At 39.8% G+C, this 24,663-nt stretch overlaps 1 protein-coding gene across 1 annotated transcript in view; it reads left to right on the forward strand.

Annotated features, from left to right (window-relative positions):
• Positions 1–20,978, forward strand: part of LOC146796472 (retinol dehydrogenase 7-like) — a 70,728-nt gene extending 49,750 nt beyond the window's left edge. Inside the window, exons 4-5 of the mRNA XM_085629073.1 lie at positions 8,909–9,072; positions 17,546–20,978. Coding sequence (XP_085485199.1) covers positions 8,909–9,072; positions 17,546–17,739 — 358 coding nt within the window. The 3' untranslated portion in view covers positions 17,740–20,978. The remainder of the gene's footprint in view (positions 1–8,908; positions 9,073–17,545) is intronic.
• Positions 20,979–24,663: the final 3,685 nt, after the last annotated feature.

A 24,663-nucleotide genomic window follows, 5' to 3' on the forward strand; every position in this document is an offset into this window, starting at 1 on the left:
CATTGACTGCCCATGTAAACTAAAATACGTTGGAAGCACTGTGTGTGAACTTAAACGAATCCTCGAGCACACACAAGCAACAACGAATAATGATCGGAGCTATGCAGTAGCAGAGCACATGGAAAGACACCATGACAGCAATTGGAGAAAACTGATATTCTATGCGGCAGAAATGGTTCCACGCCATGTGAGAGGTGGTGACCGGGAAAAGAGACTGAGGCAAAAGGAATCCCGACATATTTTAGCTTTTAGAACTCTGGCCCCCTATGGACTTAACAAAGATGAAGAACTGTACTCACATTTGTAAATACAAATGACTCTCAACATTTGGTTGAGACACAAAATCAGTGATTTCGAGAATGAATGATTTATTTCCACATTATTTCCTCTTCTTTTTCCTTTTTCCTTTTTCCTTTCTCCTTTTTCTTCTTTCTTCTTTTTTCTTTTCACCTTTTTCTTTTTCCTTTTCCTCTTTCTCAGTCTTTTTCTCTTTTTTCTCTCTTTTTTTTCTTTTTCTTTTTTCTTTTTCCTAGTCTCCGTTCCCCCGATTTTTTCCGTATTCTGTTTTCTGTATTCTTTTCCCTCTTTTGTCTCTTTCCCTTGAATAACATGATGGCACATCCAAAGAAGTCGGTAGTGCTTGTATGTAACTTACCAAATAATTCAGTACTGAATTTGGAGACACCGCAGATAATGGAGATCAGGAAATGTAATGTGATTCATTGATAACCAACACTAAAATGGTGGATGTAATGGGTATAGGCCCACTGGAGGGCTGTATATAGTTATATGGTTATATAATTATATAATTATACCTTACTATATATAATCATGGAAAAATGGCAATCACGAAAAATTGTGGAATCGCAATTATCGGCCCACTAGAGGGCGGTGAAACGACATTTAAACATCCCAATCCCTGGGTCAGAACACAAAAGTACCTTGCTATTCCAAATATGAATGAGGTAGAAAGAGACAAGAAAAAGACTGACAGAATGTATAATGAAGTTTTGTGTCTCATTTCATAACCATTGAAGCTTCTCAACTATAAGAATAATTTTGAATAATTTTGTTCATTTATAATTTCTCACTGTCTTGCAAATACACCAAATAGTGCACTACAATGACCAGAATGCCGAGCGCCAATTTCACAGGAAATGACGCAAAGGAGTTTGTTTGTCAAATAATGCTTTTGACATCATTTCTGGTTACCCGTGACAAAAGTCTAGGAGAGACTGAAACGCGTAGGGTTATTTGTTGGCTATTTTTACTGTTCAGATCAATAAAAGCAAATTATTTGGATACCCGCGAGTGCGTTTGAAATATTTCCGAACAGGAAAAGCGCTACGAAAATATATATATATATAATCTACTGGCGGTCGCCAGTAGATAGTTATAGTTAGGACCGTGTTTCCATAGGAATTCCGCAACATTCTATTTGGAATAACTTTGGCGCCAATTGATGAATCCTCGCGAAATTTTCAAAATAGGTGGGGCGCTCCGCTCCGCTCCTACCCTGAAAGTCTCGTGGGATTCGTCAAGCGGGGGCTGAGAAAAAAGGGGGGTCCCAAAACGCGTTTTCCCCATGCATTTTTCCATAGGGACGTTTAGTCCAAGGTACAGCCCGAACGGCTGAACAGAATTACTTGAAATTTGGCATAGAGGTAGTCCTCAGGTCAGGGATGTGCCTTTTGGATATCTGGAGTCAATCTGTTCAGTAGTTCCTGAGAAAATTGCAGTTAAAAGTACATATATATATCTATAAGCGCGCACCGTGCGCGTACGGTAAGCATACCATACGCGCACACTGCCGTGCGCAATTCTGATTGGTTGTTAGATGTCAGTAAACATTCGAACTCTCGCAGTCTGAGGCAGTGAAAAACAAAGTTGGAGAACGTGAAAACGGGGAAGGGTGGACAGTTCCCGACCCCCTAGCCTTTGTCAGGGGGTCACTGAAGGACCCCCCCAGGGTGAAAAGAACTTTTTTTTATTTTTTCGAATGGCACGCACAATGCATCGTGGGCGTTCGGTGCACGAACCTGAAAAAAAAATATTAATAAATCCATAACTTAGCATTTAAAAAAACGTACAAATTCACTTAAAAAACCATAGGGTTCACACACGTTATAGTTAGGAATTAGCATTTAAAAAACCTTGCAAATTCACTTAAAAACCATAGGTTTCACACATGTTATAGTTAGCTGGATATTTCCCTCGTAAAAAACCAATGAAATTCCCCCGTTATAGTTAGTGCAGGCAACTATAACTCACGCGACCGCAATCCTCTGCTGATGTCAGATATTACATCACTGATGACATATGTGTCTTTCTGAAAAATAAATATTTGTAATATATGTATAGCTAAAGATTAATGGAAGAAGTCATGGGTAAATAGGTGTCTAAATACAGTGATGTAATATCTGACATCATCCGCAGAGGATTGCGGTCGCGTGAGTTATAGTTGCCTGCACTAACTATAACGGGGGAATTTCATTGGTTTTTTACGAGGGTAATGTCCAGCTAACTATAACATGTGTGAAACCTATGGTTTTCTAAGTGAATATATATATATATATATATATATATATATATATATATGAATTGTATGAGGGTCATTTTCCCATTGCAGTTCCACATCTGTTTTGTCTCAATCTCTTGGAAAAGTGGTTCGTTTATTAGATATCCGGGACGCTGAGGGAGAGGTTAACATTAGGTGGGCTATGTGAGGGGCAGGAGAAATAGCCGTGATATTATCCGGGTGATGATCATATGGTCATTGAACCACAGATATTAATGACATATATTTAATATTAATGACATATATTTAATATACTAACAGGAGGGCAAGGAAAAGTGTGATTGACCTAGTGTGAAAGGAAGCCAAGAATCATTATCAAAGAGTTGATGAATCCATCTTAGACCTTTTTCGTGTCACGACTTCCCAAAAATAGTTTTATTTGTTTTAACATTTTTATTATGCCAAATTGAGGATTGGAGAAATTGTTCTCTGAAATTCTGATGGGAGACAAAACAGGGCAGCAATTTTTACATGCATTGTTTGGAAGAGGGAGATCGAGAATTTTTATCTTTTACTCAAATCTCTAACAGAAAAAAGGTGAAGACATTTTTTTCAATATCGTCCCAGAGGGGAGAAATAATAGATCCCTCTTCGATAAGTGAAAAACAGGCTTGTTTAAGAAAAAATGCTTTGTGGTAAGAACGAAAATGGGGAAAATTAACACCTCCCATATGTTTGGGGCGTTTACGTTTTTGAATGGACATGCAAGATTTAGAAAAAATAGAGCAAATACTTTGAAAATAATGCTGGTAATATTTATAGGAATATTAGAAAGATAGAAAATTATTATAGGTAGTACCATTACCTTTATCGTATCTTAACGTCCCCACCTAAATAAGAACAGTGGATTACATCTAAATGTAAGAGATGTTAGGGTTGTGGGAACCTATTTCAGATTGACAAACTGTCTCTTTTATAGAAACATTAAACCATAGACCAAGGTATTTCCTTTTATCTTGATTCCAATGAAAACTAGAAGAAGGGAACTCAGCATGAAAACCTAGTTTATTTAAAGAGAGAACTTCGCATTTGTCAGCATTTAATTTATATCCTGAAAGAGAAGCAACGTTTGGGACTTCATTCAAAAATGCTGGTATAGAAGTTTGTGGATGTAAAATGAAGAGAAGAATATCGTCTGCAAATACTGAAAATTTTAGTGTGTTTGTCCCCATATTGTAAATCCTTAAAGCCGGAGTTCATACTAATTTTTAGCAAAAAGAGCTCTAAGGCAAGTACAATTAATAGGAAAGAGAGAGGGCATCCTTGATGAACATCGCAATGAAGTGAAAATGATAAAGATATAAGACCATTGTCAATGATGGATGCCTTGGGAGAAGAATATAGCAAGGAGATGAGATTAATACATTTAGAACAAAAGCTGAACCAAGAGAGAGTAGAAAAAAATAAAAGGCCAACTAACTCGGCCAAACGCCTTTTCAGCATCCAGAGAAATGGCTGCTAAAGCATGTTTATAAGATTTGGACTTACTTAAATATTCAAAAATATCTATTGTTATCAGAAATATGTCAACCCTTAATAAAGCCAAACTTTTACCTTCGTATTAACTAAGGCAGTAAGAGGTCAAGACAAAGGGCAGGGAGTTTTGCAAAAATGCTTTAATCCAGATTAAGAAGGGAAATGGGTCTGTAATTTTTACATAGTTTTGGATCTTTGTTTTCCTTGAATAAGGGAAATTGAATCCCATTGAAAAGAACCTCCAGAAGAGTTGGAGGATATAAAGTGAGAGATGTTAGTGAAATGCAGATACAATTCTATGGTGAATCCATCAGGTTCTGGGGCTTTTCACTTTCTGATGCACTCATTGCAGTGAGAATGGCATCCATGAGAATGTCATGTTCTAGTAATGAAAAATGTATAGCAGGATCTAGAGATGATTTGAGAGATGATACATTCCAAAGTATATCTTCCTGATTAGCATGAGATTCTGGAGTATATAATTTCCAGAAGTTAGTAAATTCAGATAGTATATCTTCATTTTTATGAACAGTGCGGTTAGTTGTGGGCAAATTAGAGTCTTTACTCCAATTGTTTTTTAATTTTGGGATAATTAGATAAGAAGTTTCCCAGCTTTATTTTATCTTCCATAGTACTTGGCGCTGGATTTAAGAAGATGTGAAGTAGCGATCTCTGTGGAAATCTTATTAAATGCTAATTTAGTTTGAGTAAATTCCTCCAGACAGGTTTTAGATTTAGAAAGGTAATAAGTGTGTTCCAACTATTTAATACGATTCACATACTGAATTAACTTCTTCCACGAAGATTTCTTCTTGTGGGCTACAAAATAAATGATAATCTCTAGAGGCAGCTTTAAAGGTATCCCAGATAGTTGGAGGGGAAATATCCGGTGTCTCATTATCAATGAAAACGTTTTTTGCAAAACTCAGAGTTTTGTGTACAATTAGGACCCAGGAGAAGAAAATTGTTAAATCTCCATTGTTTAGTGCCAGGAGTATCTGGGATAAGATCTAAATCTAGTGTGACAAGGGCATGTTCAGAAATTAATATGGAGCCAATTTCTGAGTGTATAATATGTTGTGCAAGAAACTTTGAGACAAACTGGTTGTCAATTCTAGATTGTGAGAAATGGGCAGGGGAGAAAAAAGTGTATTTTTGCAGGGTTGGGCTACAGAGTCTCAAAGCATCGATTAATCTCTGTTTTATAGTAGATGTATATTGTGAATCCATGGGTGATTTGGGGTAACAATGAATGAAGGCGTCCATTACCATGTCGCAGTCCTCCTCAAAAATTAATTAATTGTAATTTAAAGACATCAATTTAGATAAAACATCAGGCCAGAAATATCTATCTAATTAATAGTTATGTATGCAGTAACCCACCTGCCCATGGAATCTGAGTCCTGGGAGATAACTTGAATATCTAAGGATTTATTTCATAGTATAGCCACTCCAATATGTTTCACTGTACCTGAGGAAGCAAAAAATGTGACCAACCCATTGTTTTTAAGTTTAAGAATTTCTTTTTCGGGTAAATGAGCTTGTTGCAGAAATACAATATCACCTTTTAGTTTGGAAATGTATGTTAAAACCCTCTGACCTTTTTATATGCAAGCCCAAACCTTTAATATTCTATGAAACAATTCTAAAGGCTGTTTAAGAAGTAGCACGAATCCTGCAACATTTGATATATAATGATAACAATGAAAAAGCAATGAGATATAGATGACTAAGTAATTCAAAAAGTAAGTAATGAAACAACAGCATATAATAGTATAATATAAGAAAAGCTGGATATAGTCATGAGAAGAGAAAGAATGAAGACTAGAAAAAAGAGAACTAGGAAGAAAAGGAAAAAAAGTAGACGACCAACATACCGAAGAGAATAAGAAAAAAGACATACCAATAAAACAAACAAAAAGTTGAGGGTGGTGGACTCTTGCAAGGGGAATGACACAACCAAACTCCGAACAGCTAAGAAAGGAGGGAAGACTAAACCACCAAAACTATATCCATGTAATTTTAAAGAGCTATGGAGCACACCTAAAAGAAGGAATACAAGTATATTAACAGCAAATTGGAACATATATGATGCGAGAAGTGTTTAACATAATAGATATCTTGCATTTAAAAGTCTGTGGGCAAGGAAAGTATTAGAAAATGTAAAATTCCATAAAATCAGGTAACAGTTGATTTAGAAGTGTCCATCACCTCTCCCCTGCAGCTAGCAATTAATTTTTGCAGGAGGGACAGGTCTTCATAAGTGATAGTTTTGTTATTGTATGTTCCTTTGAATAAACAAGAGTGGAATAAACCAAATCTGGCATTGAAAGAATGCAGAGCTGGTCTGATACAAGAAATTTCTTCCGTCTCTATGCTGTAGATTTAGCAAAGTCCTGCATCAAAAATAGGTTGGACCCCCACCATGAAATACAACCTTTGGCTGCTTTGATAACTGTAAGTAGATCCAAGTATTCTAAAAAATAAATAAATACTCATCTAGGTTTCTGTGAAGTTGAGCAGAGTGTTGTCTTGATAAAGATTACTCGCTCTTCTAAACTGGTGTGGTGTCCATTTGTAGTGTTCTCACTGTATTACTGTATGTGTTCACAAATGCTTTACACACTGCCTCTGAGATAAGCCTGTCTACTCGTGCCAAGCTACCAATGGGGTGAGCAGGGGTTATTTTAGGAGTGTATCCCCCTGACAAAGGCAAGGGCCCCTATTTGGACAAAGGTACCTACCTCTGCCAACTAGAAACCTCCATTTCTAACACTTCCTGTAACCAGAGGAGTCTCCTTTGTGGTCCTCCGTAGCACTTACTGCAATGTATTTAGAGGAGGATTGGACTTCCTCATATGGAAAGTGTGCTCCTCTTGAACATAATGCAGCCTTTGCTCAGAGAACCATCTCTTCATTCAAGTCCCCAGGTTCAAACAAATCTGACTTGGATACTGAGCATTTTTCATCTCCATGCAAACAACAAATCTATTTACATCATTTGTCCCTGATCATGTAGCTTCCTAAAACATTGAAAAACCCTGACTTCATGCAATCACCTAACCTAGCCGTCCTTAAACAAACCTCTGAAGACAAACGCTGTCCACTCCTTCAGGACCTGGTACCTAGAAATAGGTATCTCTAAAATTACCTTATTATGTATCAATATGCAGTTCCCAGTTACTAGTGGCCATACTCCCACACCTTGAACAGAACACATCTCTGGCAATCATATGTGTCACAAAGACATAGATCACCTTTGCTCACATGAGGAACCACCATCTAAACCACTCTCCATATATCTGTCCTAAATTCCTTGCATCCTGTTCTCTCAACACTGCCTCTTTAAAAGAGCATGGTGGAGATGGAGGATATTCAAGATGCTCTGGTTCACTACAACTTGACCCGTGTGCTAATCCAGTTGTCACTCAAATACACTTTGCTCCACATACAGGCCATACCAACCAAACTGTTTCTCATCCACATATGTATTTACGGCATGCCAGCAGGACCAGATAACAGCATTTTGCAGCATATATATATATATATAGTATATATATTACTTTCATAGTTGAGCCCAAAATATTCTCTCTACCACATGAAAGCTACACAGAGGGTCTCTACGAATAGTACTATTTTGTGATCAGCAGTAAAGCAGTCTATGGCAACGTTACCAGCATTGCATGGATCAGCCACTCCCTGTTGCACAGTTTTGTAACACCTAAAAACAAACTTGACAGTGCCCTAAGTTAGTGAAAGCACAACACCTTCCCTTCTTTTACATCAGTTTCTGACTAGAGTTATTTATATAATTTACACATGACTATGTTCTCAGCGGTGGCTCTTCCACAATGGCGGAGGAGCATCGCCCCACTGGTTCAGAGGAAGCAGCTAAAAAATAAAACGGTATTTTATAATCATTTTAATTTTCAGCTGCTGGCTCCGCCAGCATGTGTAGGGACGGGCTGGCAGGGCATTGGGAGGTAGGATGAATAAGTGGTGTGGGTATGTCTAAGTGCGCATGTCTGTTTGGCCGGCTTTCTTAAACCCAAACAGACATGCGCAGTTAAGTTTCTCCAACCGTGCTGTATTTCACAGCCAGGTTGGAGAAACAGAACAGATTCCTTGTGCCTGAGCAAGTGTTAAACCAGTCTGCTCAGGCCAATCCCCCGCGCTGCCCTCATGCTATTGGTAAGAGAGGAGCGGGGATTGCACAGGGAGTCTCTGATGCTGTCCCAGTGTCTGCTGGGACCAGGAAGCAGCAGAACACTGAAGCACGAGGTGGCCGGCAGCGTCAGGTAAGTAAAAAAAAAAATTATTACCCACCCGTGCCCCCTGCACCACTGTTTGTTAATGTCGACCGCCGCTAGATGTTCCATATAAGACTGGTATAGAGCAGTAAAATTAGAGCCCTGAAATATACAGTATAGTTTCTCAAATATATAGCGTGAGATCCTTGTGGGGATCTGAAGAAGCTTTTCATGGGACCTTTTGGTGAGGCCAGGTCAGTCAATCAATTAAATAAACATAATGCCAACTAACTTGTAATTTTTGTAAATTTGAATAGTGGGGTTGATCCATTAGCAGACTTTGGTTATTATAAAAACTAGGGTCACATCAATTAAAAAGTTTAGATGCATGTTCCGAGGTACTATGATGATCTCTGCCAGAGGCTCAGGACCCCACAGGAAGGTTAACACAGGCTTAAATATACTTTTTCACGGCTGTTCAAGTAATTAAAAGAACGTTTGATGGCCACTGGAGGTAAAGCATCCTCAACGTACAATTCATTTTCAATGGTGCCATCTCTTGGAGGAAAGGTGGCTGATGCTGATACTAATTGTGTTGATGCAGGCGTGACCTGTCTTCTTTTGGAGTGAAAGTGTCTATCATTGAACCTGGGGCCTTCGAGACTGGAATCGCAAACGTAGAGGTCTACAAAAAGGGCCTAGAAAATATTTGGAGCAGTCTTCCATCTGAGGTGAAGGAGAGCTATGGAGAGGGATACTACCAGAACTGTGAGTTCTTTACTCTTTCATGCAACTTATTCTGCCAGCATTTGTATTTTTGAGGTTGTCTGAGAGCAGACCAGTCTTTGAGAGACTAGAGTGAGCAACTACTTGTGATGATGTATCTAATATTGTCTGCATCCATATGGCAGTGCCAAAATTCTATTTTGGCTTCTTTTTCTGTCATCTAGGGTCAGACTGGCTCCATGGGCTGGTATTCGAGGTAAGTGTGTGTGAGCTGTTTTTGTTTAGCAATTTGTGGGCCTGTTTTATGGCCTGGTGGGCCAGTTATACTGTTGATTTCCCCTGATGTTACCTCAAACATTGTCTGCAGCAAACACAAGAGCATATAGTATCCCATACCTTGCAAAATACCTATACAGTGTCTCTTTACAAGTCCAAAACTGGCCTGATTTGCAATTGTGGGCCACTTTCATAGGAATATAATTCACTATTGGGAACCAGTTTTATTTTTGTACCTAGACCTATTTTTTTGTCCCAGTCTGACCCTACTGTTGTCCCATCTTCTCTCTCAGCTCCCTGCATATCTTCTTTACTAGCATTCTACTATTGCGTCCCCTTATTTCTCTAATTATGTCCCATTTCTTTGACTACTCCTGTCTTCCATTTTTAGGTGACACTCCTGAAAGTGAAGACCTAATTTTACCAATACTTTAAAAAAAAGCACATTTAAGAAGTAGCTCGGAGAGGGAACACTAGGTCAGCCAGCACCTGCTATTGGTCTTCAGGAATTTGTCATAGTTTGCCATTGTTTGGATGGATTATCATTTAAGGCCATTGCATTTTGAGGATGGCTACATTGTCCCATTTGTTTTCCAATTGGTGACGGTGTTCAAGTAGTCCTTTTGGTAATCTTTAGAGGCAGCGTAATGAGGGTAAGAAATTGCGTTATTTGTTGTACGGGATGTGAGTCCTGCACAAGTAATAGGTCCTCAATTGTCTCCTTACTGGTAATCAAGTGCTACGTTGTAGCACTTGATCTTTCTGGGTAGCAAAGCCTAGCATTCCAAGGTTTTTTCAGTGAAGGTGATGTGGGCTAGTAATCTCCATCCACTGGTACCCAATAACAACACTCAAAGTCATTGATTTTTCTTTGAAAACTGACAAGTACTCTTATTACTTATACAAACACACACACACTCTGTGCATTAATTTACAGGTAGATGAAAATACATTTGGTGACACCTTTATATCACATTTCAGCCCAAGTGAGTGTTCACCCCATAATCACAATACCCATACCAGATGCAGCATCACAATAGAAGGGAGTGGTATTTCAAATAAAAATGGCCTATTGGCTTTCTCAAAGGGGCCCATATCATTATATAAGGCTAGCCTATTGGCTTTGTCAAGGGGTCACCACATTATAATGGCAATAATTTCAGGTTAAAATCACTATCATATCTATGAAATCAATAACCATAATTAGATGCAATCAAAGCTTCACAATATTTCACAATAATCTCCTCAATAACATACGTTAAAGGATTGCAAATCAAAATGACATGGGTCAGTGTCTTTCTTTTACTGTACTCAGGCCACATATGCTGCCATAGTACCAACCCCATGTGGACCCTGGACTCCTGAGCTGTAGAATAATAGCTCCAGCTCCACGAGTACTGAAAAGTCAATGAAACGTCTCCTGGGGTCATGAATTTAATGACTAAGGAGACTTTGGAGGATGCTGCATTCCCTGAGGCACCCCACAATACTTTGGCAGTATGTTGGTGGTGCCCCTGCCTCTTCTCGGGGCACCATGAAGGGAAACAAATATGCAAATGAAGGCCCTACAGGGCATTTTGCAGTACTCCCTTGCAGGGAAAATGAATAGGTAAGTAGCAGTCCTCCCGCTGTGTTCATGTGCCCTCACACCTTGTTTTATTTCTTTGGTGTGGGTGCCCAGGTCTTCCCTGTGACACCCAGATGCTGCATGGGAAGGTTAGGTTGGGGTGAGCCCAAGGCCCGTGCATCCCTGACCGGCTCCCTTGCTCCTGGCCAATCCCTCTGGCTGGCATGAAACCAACTACTCCTCTTTCTAACTGCATGGAACATGGACTGGTTGTTGACTATGGTAAGCCTTCTGTCTCCCCCAGACAAGGGTATGGAGTGGCATACCAAATCGCTCCATTGTGGTCCCAAGAATGGGGTCCTGGGGCACATCAAATTTTGTGCCTCCTTTGCAGTTCTTCTCATGTCAGCACCCCAGGCAGATGGGGCCCCATGGGGCAGATCGCATTGGGGGAGGGTGCCCCACGCCTGCTCCCCCAGGCACACAAGAGATGAATTCCGTGCCGACTCCAGACCCAGATCCAACCCTGGTGATTGTTAAGAACTTCGTGGGAGCACCACACGGTCGGTTTACTGAAGGTCATAGGTCAAAATATCCAACCCGGCATATCTCGGGCCCCAATGGAATGATCTGGATGATCTTTGGCTTGGTTTACATCTGTTGGGGAGCTCTAGCTACCAGAAGCATTTCTAACAGGCCTCCTGACCTCTAAAGGATGCACTTTGCAGGGAGATGGATTTACTGACTCCCTGCGCCATTCTTTTGCCCCCCTGGGTCTTGGTGCTCTTCTCCTGCTGGTGGGGGCACCTTGTGCAATCATTCTGCTATTGGGCCATGGAGCACCCTCCTTCCCACACCCCATGCCCCAGAGCCTCCTGGCTATCTGCAGGGTACTTGTAGTGGCAATGGAGTCCAGATATTCCTCCAACTGGAACGCAGGATCATAAAGGGGTCTGTGCCACTGGCCCTGGAGAGACCCTTCTAGTCCTGGGGTCAGCTGCAGACAGAGTTCTCAGTCCATCAGGGGCATCAGGTGCCTTCTACTTCCAGTTGTCCATGATTTTACTGTTGCCGCCTTCCAGGCCCAGATTGTTCTCCGTCTCTCCTTGTGCAGGGGTTTATATGCATGTTTGGAAAGGTCCAGATGCCAGGTATCCCTGGCCAATCCTAAAATGTCACATCACCCTCCAACCTTGTCCGGACCCTCCTGCACAGCATTCTGAGAGAATCTACTATGGCAGAACCCTACATACATCCTGCAGAGCTCCTGTGCTCACCCATAGGTGTGGCCATTTAAATGAGCAGCGCTCCTCTGTGGTCACTCTAAACCAGTTCAGGGACAGCTCCCTCTCCCACTGGGTATGGAGTGAGTCTAACTAGAAGGACAATACAGGGGACAGGCCCAGGTGTTAGCTACATCTGCCTGTGGCAGGGAAGGCCCCTTTGAAGTTAATCAAGTTACTGCATAGATCCCTAGGTCATCCTGTTAAGGGAAAGACCGCTCCTCTTACACACCAAAGGCCCTTTGTCCCTTTCCTGGGAGCAATTCACACCTCAGTACAGGGAGCCATTCACCTGCCAGGTGACAGCTGATTGCTTACAGAAAGGTCTCCAGAGGATTTAGACAGGAAAATTGTACTTTTTTTTTTTAACGTACCTGTTGATTAATAGTTGGACAAAATTTGATTTTCCCATTAAATTGGATTTTGAATAAATATATAAATGAGTCCTTGAATTTCTCTAGGTGCTATCAATCCAAATGTAGCATTTATCAAACGTAACAACGTGGCCCAGTGTTTTCCTATAGAAGCAGCCATCCTTGCTACAATGAACATAGCTTTTGGGGATATTTCACTGTGAGGACATGTTCAACATTAACGTTTACATGTCCCACTTTTAAATACAATGTACCCTGACTTTAAGGGCAATGAGGTCTACTTAGGGGCACATTAATATGTAAAAGGAACATTTTGGCCTATCAAAAGGTTTTTGTTTTTTTGCTTGCTACCTGTGTGCAGCTACCAGGCTGCGCACAATGGTAGTGTCTTTTGTGCAGCCTGCACCAGTGCACACAAGCATGTACATTTCTAACCAGCCCAGTGCCTCTTACCCTAGCAGTGCTATAGCAGTCTTTTCTTAAAAGGCAGTCACTGGTGGTAAACATGCTCTGTCCAATTACCATGCAATTACTATGAGGGAGACTCAAAAAGTGAGACTTGCCCATAGTAAAGGTCCAAAAACTGGGTAAGCAAAATATTCTGGCAGACTAAATGGATGGAACCCATTTCTAACAATATTTAGCTTGTAATTCAATGAAACATAGGTGATTGGAGGAATGCTTGCAATAAGTCTCACCCAGGTGTCTCCAAAACTTGATCGCAAGCTACCAGTAGCTCGTAGCATGGCTTTGAGTAGCTCGCACATAACTGTCTGTCAGATGGGTTGAGACAACGGAGCTGCCATTTGTTAATGATGCACTTAACATTGTGTGTCCTCCATCTTAATTCATTTTTTCTGACCTCTTTCTTGCTTTCTCCTCTTTCTCCTTCCTTCTTTCTTTCTTCCCATCTTTCTCAAATTTTCTTTTTCTTTTCCTGTCTTTCTTTTTCTTGCTGTTTTTCTTTATTTTTGTTTCTTCTCCTTTCTTCCTCTACTTGTCTTGAGTTTTTCTTTATTTTTCCCCCTTGTTCCTTTCTACTTTCTTTCCTTTCTCACCTTCGTTTGCTGTTTTTTGTTCTTGTTTTCTTTTCTTCTACCTAGTCTTTCACTCTATCCTTTTTTTCTTTTTTTGCATATCTTCAATTTCTCTCTTTTTTGGTTTCTTTAATTTTCTTTCCTTCTTCTTTCATTCCCTTTTTTCTTTTTTACTTACTTTCACATTCTTTCTTTTTCTATTTTTCTATATTTTGCTGCTTTTTCTTTCCTTTCTTTTTCTTATTCCCCGTTTCAGTTCTTTTATTTTTTCTGTTTCATTTTTGCCATTTTATACATTTTCTGTTCTTTTCACTTTTTCTTTTTGAGTTTCTGCTTGTTTTTTCTTTCTTTTATCTGCTTCTTTCCTTTTTGTCTGTTCTCTGTTGTTCCCTTTCATCCTTTCTTTCTTTTTCTTTCATCATTTTCTTTTCATTTCTTCCCTAACTTTCCCTACTTCCTTTTCGATTCCTTTGTCTTCTTCCTTCCTTCCTTCCTTTCCATTCTTTCCTCTTTTCTTTCTTTTTTACTTCCTTTCACTTTCCTTATTCTGTGTTTTTTTTCTTCCATTTACCTTCCCCTCCTTTTTTCTACCCTCCTTTCCATCCTTCCCTCCTTTCTCTTAATTTCTTTCTTTCATTTTTCTTTCTTCACGTTTTTTTTTCTCCTTTTTCTTCCTTTTGGCAAAGTATTTGCGGACAAGTAGTCCAGAATGCTGGAAGGGGAACCCTCCCTGCTGGCAGGAGCACGTTTCATTACGTATGGTTTGTAAGTTGCTTAAACTGGATGTTCAATAAGTTCATACACTTCAAATGGATGCAGAAATAACGTCTTTATAGTGTCCAATTGCAATCATTGAAGACATTATGCAAATCTGTAATTCTTCATATGTCAGATCATATTTGATTAATGCATTTACGTATCCCAATGCATTTCGGGTCGAATTCTGACCCTTCTTCAGGGGTCAGTTCTAAGGAATATGAAACAGGAGGCGTTTAAAAAAAAAAAATAGTATGTCTCAAGTTACTGGATAATCTGCATTTGATTCTGAGCACTGTTTTAATGATTATTGCACGTACATATTAATGCGGTCACATTTTCAACAGCATGGATTCACAATGGCGCAAACATAGTGTTTTCACATGAGTATTCTTTGCTTTATCTTCTTTCAACCAGAAGTATTTCACGGTGATCGGTTCAGTCAGCATGGTTTTTCGTTTGAACGAGCACAGCTTTTTGAACGAGCACATCTTTTTGCCCACTATTTGTCTTTTTATTTCGCACAATTTATATTATTAGGAAGACGTCATCATTACTTGTTTATCAAGTAACTAGAGACATACTGTTTTTTTGAAACGCCTCCCGTTTCATTTTCCTTAGAATTTTCATGAAGTGCCCCTGAAGAAGGGTCAGATTTTGACCCGAAATGCGTTGAACGTAAATGCATTAATCAAATATGATCTGACATATGAAGAATTACAGATTTGCATAATGTCTTCAATGATTGCAATTGGTCACTATAAAGAAGTTATTTCTTCATCCATTTGAAGTGTATGAATTTATTGAACATCTAGTTTAAGCAACTTATAAACCATGTGTTATTGAAACATGCTCCTGCCAGCATGAAGGGTTCCCCTTCTAGCATCCTTGACAGTTCGTACCATAGACGCCCGAGGACACGGCGTATTGGCAAGGACGCACACTGTTATACTACTCAGTTTACCTAGTTATAACTACGAGTGCACACTGGCTACATTGCCATATTTGCAGACAATAACCAATAAACCTCAGGACAATTAGGCAGATAGTGAAAATGTTCTGGACAAATGCTGTCAAATGAGAGCAAGAGGATCTTATGTATTGAATGGCTGAGAGGGAACAAGCCCGCAAGAAACACTCACCTCGCAGAAATGGGCAAAACAGATCTTTTTGAACCCCGAACATAACCCTTTTGTAATTAATCTGTTGTGACAATTCTGTATGTTGACTGGAGCAGAACTGAGGATACTTGTATGGTGGTGTTTAGGTTGTGTACCCTTTTCAAATCCTTATGTTGGGCAGTAGCTTGAGAAGGTTTTCAGATGTTTGAAGTAGCTCTCACTCTAGAAGAGATTGGAGACCCCTGGTCTAACCACTGGCAATTGCTCTGGGGCATTCCAGCCCATCTTTCTTTTGCCCACTATGCTTCCTCAGTTTGGTCTTCCCTGAACCAGAACACCAGCAGCAAAAGACTGGTTTCACCCTGATTGAGGCTCATCAGTCAGGTGCACCTTGATTTCAGAGGTACAGTGAGCAAAGGACCCGTGTATGGGCACACTCTCAGGGGCGTATATCTTCAGGGGGGTGGTACACCCACTAATAAATGTATTATCTAAGAAGCAGTTGGGTACAGGTGTTTTAGTCTGGTATTGTGAGGTATCTGTAGGATTTCAACTGGAATTTTTACATACACAAAGAGACGAGAGCGAGTGCATGTCTGTGTTTTTGTCTGTGTTTTGAAAGTCTTAAAAATATTGCTTATTTTGCAAAATGCCACCCTCATTCCCTGACTCTCAAATCATGTTTTAATATGCTAGCATGATGGTTGGAAAATCTGATGCTCACACCCTCCCAATCTTACTGACTAAGCTACGCTTGTGCATACACTTGGTCACTTTAGCGGGTGGGACACTGATTAGCATGGATGTTCTTATTGTGTACTAACTTCTTGCAGCCCCCCAGGTAAGTTGCCTGAGCACTAGTCACTTTTTTGAAGCTGCAAATACGTCATCTTATGAAGACATAGTAGTGGGTCCTGTTTTTCTGTTATTACCATTGAATGTTTATTGGTCATTGCTTAATGTTTTTCCATAACTGATCGAATTGCTTCGGTTCCACATGGAACCTTTCTTGCACATACTGCTATAGAACATTGTCAATCGGGAGAGAGAAAGATTTGGAAAACCAGAGACATTGGTCACTAAATGTGGTCTGGCTGAGCACAATGACCCAATAGGTTTGATCCTCCATCGAGTAGGGTCTGAGCAGGTGCAAGAAAGCTAACCAGGAAATTGCTGCGATTTGGTCCTGTGATAACAAGATGATCACTGCTCGCCCTATATTATGGAGTGTTGAGGGCATCCTAAATCCAGTGACGAGCCACTGGGTAGAGACATTTTGAGGCATTGGCAAAGTGGGCAATTGTCCACGGCCCCCACCTGCCCAGGCCCCCCGTAATATAGCTTTCTCTCACTCTATCTTACCGTTTGTCTATTTTTCTATCAGAAACACTCTACCAGTACTTTCTCTCCCTTTAAAAAGACCCCAACATAGAGATAAATAAATACATCTATTTGTCTGTCTGTCTGGCTTATATATTTGATATAGATGCAGGCTTAAATTAGCAGAACATAGCCAATACAATTATAAGCTGTTCTATACAGGGGAGCTAAAAATCTGTCTGGACCAGGGCCCCACAAATCCCTATGATGCCACTGACCAAGTAGACTTTTCCATTGGCCACACCATGCTGTGTATCTAAACATACCCTCAGCAGGACAGGATGAAGGTACCTAGGCTATATTGCTGGTTGGCAAAAAATGTTATTACTGTAAAGGATGGTTATGAAATACTGTTCAAGAATAATTCAGGGAAACATTTACACATGATGGAGGGAAATCTCTTCACCTTCAATGACTTAAGTTCATCATTTCATCTCCTATCCCTGCCAATCTGAGGTTGTGCTGGGCTTCACTGTGCAGCCTCTTTTCTAGGCAACCACTTGCATCCTCTCCCCATCTTCAAGACAGATTGAAACACAACATGTAAGTTATTGGAAAGTAATAGATCCAGTCTCTAATTCCTAATATGCTGAAGTAGTCCTCCAAAGTCCCAACATTTCCACACGGTGTGTTACAATGGGAAAATGTGGAATGTAAAATATAAACCAAGAGCATGTCTGTAATCTAATTTGATGCATATGTTTATTTTTTATTCTTTCAGTTTACAATGGAATGGATGCAATGGGAAATACGGCTACCAACCTATCACTGGTCACAGACTGCATGGAGCACGGGTTGACAGCTGTGTACCCACGAACCCGCTACGCAGCTGGCTGGGACGCCAAACTTTTCTACGTGCCACTCTCTTACTTTCCCACTATAATGGTGGATACCATTGTCGCCAAACTTAAATAGATTAAAATTTAAGCGGGTCTGCAGGAGAAAACTTGCTTGACAAAATTAGCAATTCAGTGCAAGACCTCGCTCTTTCGTAGGACTGGCTAAGGTGTCGGTTATTTGTTTCTCTCTCTTTCACTAGGTACGCCGTGGTGCTGGAACAATTTTCAGAATGGGGGGTGCTACCATTAATGTTATATCACTGAAGTCCTAGGGATTGTGAAAACTCCAAGCATCACTCATAAAAATGAGTGTAGCAAATATGCCACAGCCCTGCAACAAGAGTGGTAAGGGTGTGGTATGTAGCTGGTCGTGTATTTTGGAGCACTGGAGAGGTAGCGCACTGTCATTTACAGAAAGCCAATTTTTCTGTTGAAAAAGCTATTAAATTTACATTGAATTTTACTGGTAAAACTATATAGCGCACAAAAATGCATGGAAATTGGGTTTCAGCAAATATGTATCATTTGTGCATCAGCAAGTGTGTTGATTTGTCTTTATCCTAATAAAATGTCCTTTATTTGTGTTTTCCTAATTGCTAATATAGGTTTAAATATGTGTGTAGCTCATTTACGGGTATTTTAATGCTGTTAATACTTGGTAGAACGCTTCACATACGTTGATCTTGCTATATAATGGCAATCTTATCTTTATTCAGGACTTCATGTAACACAATGTGATCAAAGCTATTCCATACCCTCAACGCCACAGTCCCTAAAACATAACCAATCAAACCCTTTATTTAAGATTGTGAGGTCAAAGAAATATGCATACCTAGTGAAAAAATGAGTTTCATAGTATCGATAACAAAAGAATCCGGAGTAGGATTAAGAGTCACCTTTTTGAGAGATTGTCTTTTTTTGTGAAACTCTCTTCTGTTGGGTACAAATCCATTGCCATCTGGATACTGCTGTCACATTGGTAGTGGTCTGGATATCTGAGGTGACAGGAAGAATTTTCCTCATCTCTATTCCTTCCTTATTTACAAGTCATATGCTCTACTCGCTTAACCCTCGTATACCTTACTTCTGTTCCCAGGTAACTAGTTAAAAATAAACTTTTTTTTTAAAGGAAACAATGTTTAAGGTTACATGAATCAAACATGGGTTTTCCTTTAATTTTTGAACGATGGTTATTTCCTAAACTCTGATTATTGCAAAAATCAACTACTGACCCTAGTCTGTTCTCTCTTTCTCTCCCAAGGCAACCTCATCCTTTCCTAGAAAGTCTCTCTCGTTCCTTTGCCATCAAAAAAAACATTCTCTCTGTTTATTCCTTAAAGTGAAATACACACATGAAGACTTCAGTGCCTCTCCTAAGCTATTCATGGACCACTCTAAAGAACTTAGCCTTTTGTGAGAATTCTGGAATCATCCTTCTCCCCATTATGGAAAGAACTATTTTGTTTCGCTCCTTGCAGACTTTCATTTTAGGATATACGATCTCTAGATATACAAAACATGTTTCACGTTAGGGCACCCACGTACAAGTTATTCTACAAGCCACTTTATTTTAGAAAAAGATCTTATTGTTTCAGTTTGCAATCATACCTTTTGTTAAGTCCTTTCACAGTGTTTATCACTTAAAAGTATGTGATTTTAATATTTTCTATGACTCTCAACTGAGCCAACACACTGTAGCTAAGTTGATCCTAGAATCCCAGTGGGGTTGACTTCATCTTACATCCTCCTGAAGGTTAGTAAAGTGAGTACCATGAGTAGGTGAGTGAGTGAAGTATTTGCAGGCTTTGAAACTGCAGACATCTGGTATGGACCGCTATATGAAAACAAGTTATTGCTATTAATATGGTGACCACTTTAGCCTTTTCTACTTAATCTCACTCATCCTTTTGACAATCTCTCTCCTTGTTGGGTAAAATCTTTTTGCTTGGTTCCCTCAGCTGTTACCTTGTTAAACCAGTTTTATTCTTCATCAAACATTCTTCTCATTCATTGACTATTCTTCTACCATTTTAACTAGTCTTCTCTGTTATCAGACACTCCTTTATTCAACTACATATTCTATGTGCTCACACATTCTTCTATTTCTTGTCTTCTCTTTTTCAACCAGACCTTTTCTTTGTTCAACCATTATACATTTTAGTACACAGATCTTGGTTTGATCAATATGTCCAACCTAGCTTCGCTCAACCTAAATTCTCTTTGTTCAAACTGGCTTCTCATCAATGGAGCAGGCCTCTATTTGACCAATGATACTGCTGGAGCAGAGTTTTCTGTTGAAAATCTATTGGGTTTTTTAAGCTCTGGTTTGTCTATTGTCGAAAGAAATTAAAATTATTAATTTATAATTACTAATTATTTGTTTTGTGTAAATGTTTTAATTAACCAATACGGAATAACAAGAGAAAACTACACGTGGGGAAGCATTTGTGTCGTTTACTAATAATGAGCATGTTTTATTAATAAATGTTGCTGAGTGCTGTTTATTTTAAAGCACGAAAACGCTTTTTAAATGTCGTGTGCTAATGCTTTTCTTGTGTTGCAAAGGCTAGATAATTACATACACATAAGGGTATTAGTGGGGTTAACACTGTTCAATCACTATGCTGTGGTAACGTTGTTTTTGTCTCTTTTAATTAAGATGATACGTTTTGGCCTAGTGAAAAATGGCTACCGTTTAAAGCCTGCATTTGGGTAGTCGAACTCTGATGAGAAGGCCTTGCTGAACATGGTCGAGAGTCATCTGACCACAGTCTTCGCCTGGTTAAAAGTTTTCCGTGAGGACAGCAGCTCTGGGCGGACATCCAAATGTCCTTGGAAGACAAAGGAGCCTCAATGAACATTATGATCATCATGCTGGTTCCGAGGAAATATGAACATGAAAAAGAAACATTTCAAGATTTAGTTCCGTCTTCCGTCTTTTTATTTTTGTGATTTTTCTGAGCGGAGATTTTCCAAATGTAGCGATGCTACATCCTTTCCTGCTCGCTTTGCTCAGCGGTTCAGCGGATATCGAAAACATTTTATGTTGCCTTCTATTGTTAAACTCATTATAAATATTGTTAGCTTAGAGAGGGTTCGTTCGTTGCATTTTGGATTCTGAGGCCACTTCTTTCCGAATTTGCGTTGGTGAGGATCGATGCTGTGAGGACGGTGACCTAAGAGACTTTTATCGAGAGACCTGTCCTGATGACCCATTTATGACATTTAGCTAGAATAGGTAACTATGAGAATAATGATTTATTTTGATTGCCTTTCCATTTGAACTAATTTTAGATAAAGAATCATAATTTTAAATACAGTGTTGGTTATTATTTCTTGTCAATTATTGAGTACTCTATTTTGATTATTGTTGATTATTACTGGTTAAATCATGACTCAAGACAGTGTCAATTAGGTCTTATCGACCATAAGTGTAGATGTAGGGTGTTTAGAAGGTTTTCTTCCCACAGGTTCAGTGCTAATGGAGTAATCTGAGTGTATGTTAGTGAAATGGGCCCAAGCGTATGATGAGTGTATGTGCGTGTATCTGTGAATTTACTCTATCCGTGGAAGTAGGGAGAATTTGTACACCCCAATCTGCACCAATTTCCTGGTAGCAGAGGATGGTTTTGATGATTGTCTTGATCTGATTAGATTGCTTGTACATTGGCTTTGATTTATTGATTATTGATTGATGATGGTATATGTACTAATACTATATGTTGAAGTCGTCATGTTGAGTTTTATGTAGTGCTTCTGGAATTTGGGAGCTGGTAGCAGTTCCGTAGTAGGGCAGAGGGAAGTATATGCTGCTCTCGGGAAAGACGGGATTGTTGGTCCTGTACGTATGCAGGAGAAAAACGTGTGACAATTGAAGTTGCGCGTCACATTGTCTGTGTTCGGAATTAGTGACATTGTTGTGTGTTACTATTAGAGAAATATTTCTGGTATAAAAGGAGTGTGTATGGTAACGAAGGTTATCTGTGAAACTCTGGTCTTAAGTCCCAGGGATCCATAAGGTTTGCCGTTAAAGCTTATCGCGGGAGGAGTAATAGGTATTCTCTGAGCTTGTCTGAAGGACTGGGCAGAGGTAAACACTGCTTGGTTAACGTATGTTATAATTCTGTAGTGGGACAGATTGTTCGCTGTTCTCGGGAAAAGCAGGATTCTGTGTGTATGTACTACATTTTCTTGTATGAATGTGCGTGAATGCTCATATATTTAGTTAATTGTAAAACTCTTTGGAGCAGTCCTAGAGGAAACAGTTAAAGAATGCATGCTACTGTGTCAACGGGAATCTTGTGAAATAGATTTTCTTTACTATTCTTTGGTAAGCGAAGCAGACAATGGAAATGTTTATATGTTGTAACTAATAGATTTTGTAGAATCTGACACGAAGTCTACTGAGAAGTTTTGTAAAGGAGGGGTAGACGACTGACAGGAGACAGGAGCAAGAGACTGCAGCGACTGCTGACGTCAAACAGACCGCGCTCTGATTGGATATTGGATCAGAACAGTGCTCGCGCTGAGATTGGTGCATTGGTGTGAGCCGCGCAAGGATTGGAAAGAGTCACCTTGTATTCTTGTGACGTAGACGCCCCAGGATTGGTGCGTTAGTGTGAGTCGCGCTGTTATTGGATAAAACATCGTACTATTCAGTTGTATTACGGAAGGGATTAGAAAGTTTGGTAAAAACTAAAATGTATTACCAAGAAGAGAAAAAGAAAAAATCTTTGTTTAGAAAGATTAAAAATTGGTTCGATAAGGATAAAGATGTTAAAACGAGAGAAGGTGAATTGTTACCTCCATCGAAAACGCCTGCATCCTTCATGGCTGCGAGATATGGGTATCATACCTGTATATGGTTGGAGAATTGGGTTAGGTATACTAAGGAAGATGGTGTTCTAGCATTTCCAGAACATGGTTCATTTAATCTGGCCGTGTTGAAAAATTTGCGGGAAAAGATGTTATGTCTTGACCCAAGACCAAGGCCGACACAGTTTGAGGCTTTAGTAGAATGGGAAGAGGAAGTACATGAGCGAGAAAAACAAAGGTCTGGGGGAAATTATAGGTACATGTTTGGGAGGAGACATGATCGTGAAACTCATCATGATCGAATGAAGAGATGGCGAGATGCTAGTATGTCAGAGGGATTATACCCTATGAGAACAGTTGAAGAGAAGGGTACAGAAAGGGTTCCTGAGACAGAAGTGAGAAGATATGGAGTTAATGAGTATGAGGATGAAGTCTTGAATGACATGATTTACAAGAGACCACCTCCATATAGACCAGAACCAGAAGAGAGCACACCAGTTGTTTCTCCGATAAGAGATACATTGCGTATCATTGAGACAGAAGTTGTGACACCTGAATTAAGAAGTGGTAACCCTTTCAGAGAGCTAAAAATACGCATGACAGGTTAAGAGCAATAGCGAATGAGCAAGGAGTTGACATTGATAAGGTGAAAGCATTGCAGAGGTCTTATAGGATGGATTTTACAGACAAGGATATTGAAAATTTGAATAGTAATGGTAGAACAGGACAGATTAAAGAGATGATCGCCTTATTGCGAAAATGGGGTGACGTAGAAAAATGGAAGGATAGGTGGTATAAGATAAGGGAAGAATCAGTGGACAGGACTTTCCTGTGAGAGAAAAAGAGAAAACAGTGGATGCTTATCCTATGAGAGAAATACCTGGAGGAGGATATGTACATGTTCCATGGACCAGACAGGATATTTTATCATTTACGAATGATTTCCCTCGACTGAGAGAAAAGCCCGTCGTGTGGTATAGGCAGGTAGACAGGTTTGTGAAATTGTCAAAAGTGCTGTGGATTGACCTGAACAGTCTGTTTGATATAATTGTTCCAGCAGACTTGTGGGCTGAGTGTAAAATAGTTGTAAGTTGGCCTACTGAGGAATATCCAAGAGATCAGAGAACAGGAGCACCAGATCCAGAGGTAATGAGGAAGTATGATCAGGTGATTGTATACCTGAAAAGTAAAGTACCTCCAAAAGAAACAGACTGGGTTAAGATAGATCAAACACATCAGGAAGCAAAAGAATCAGTTCATGCTTTTTATGAGAGGCTGATACTGGCTTTTAAACAATTCAGTGGGGATGAACACCTGGGTGACAAGGATTTGAGTCATTTTGTATATAGATTTGTATATGGCCTGAGACCTGAGATTAGTGAGAGAATTCGTGAGCATACAGTGGACTGGCAGAGTAAGAAAATAGATGAGATTTTGAGACATGCAAAATACTTCAGTGATGAAATTGAAGCAAAACAGAGAAAGCTGAAAGAGAAAGCAATGTGGGCACAAGTGAAAGTTGCGGAAAGACAGGAAGCACAGTTGGTGGAACAGGCGAATAATGCAGGAAATAATCCAGGGAATAGGCCCAGATATGCAGGGAAAGGAAAGGGGAATCTTGAGGAAGCCAAAAAAAAGTTCCCGTGTCACAACTGTGGCCAACTGGGACATTGGAGATCTGAATGTACCAATCCACCATTAGCGAATAATGAGAGTAAACCCTTAAATCAACAGGTGCAGAACGAAGGGAATAATCGACAGCAGCAACAAACTTCTGTTGTGAAACAGCAGAGTCAAGAGCCAAAACCGCCCTTGCCGCAGAATAGAGGATCACAAAAGTATAATAAGGATTCGGGATTCTACAATGATGAGCAGGTAAACAAACCAAGGCGTTCTAACCAGGTACAGCAGTACTTGTTAAAGAATGAAGGGAGTGAGTCTGAAGGTGATTATTGACGGTGCCGAAGAGAGGAGGAAGAGTGCATACTTGGTGCAACTCTAGAAATAGACCAGGCAGGACCATTTGTGGATGGAAAAATAAATGAAGAAGGTGTTACTTTTTTAGTAGACACAGGTGCGACAAGATCAACTGTCAGGTCAACAGATATTAGAAATCTTCCTCTCTCGGATGAAGCAATCCAAGTAGTTGGTGTAGCCAATACACAAATCAAGACACGTCTTACTG

This window comes from Triturus cristatus, chromosome 10 (assembly GCF_964204655.1).
Source record: "Triturus cristatus chromosome 10, aTriCri1.1, whole genome shotgun sequence".
NCBI lineage: Eukaryota > Metazoa > Chordata > Amphibia > Caudata > Salamandridae > Triturus > Triturus cristatus.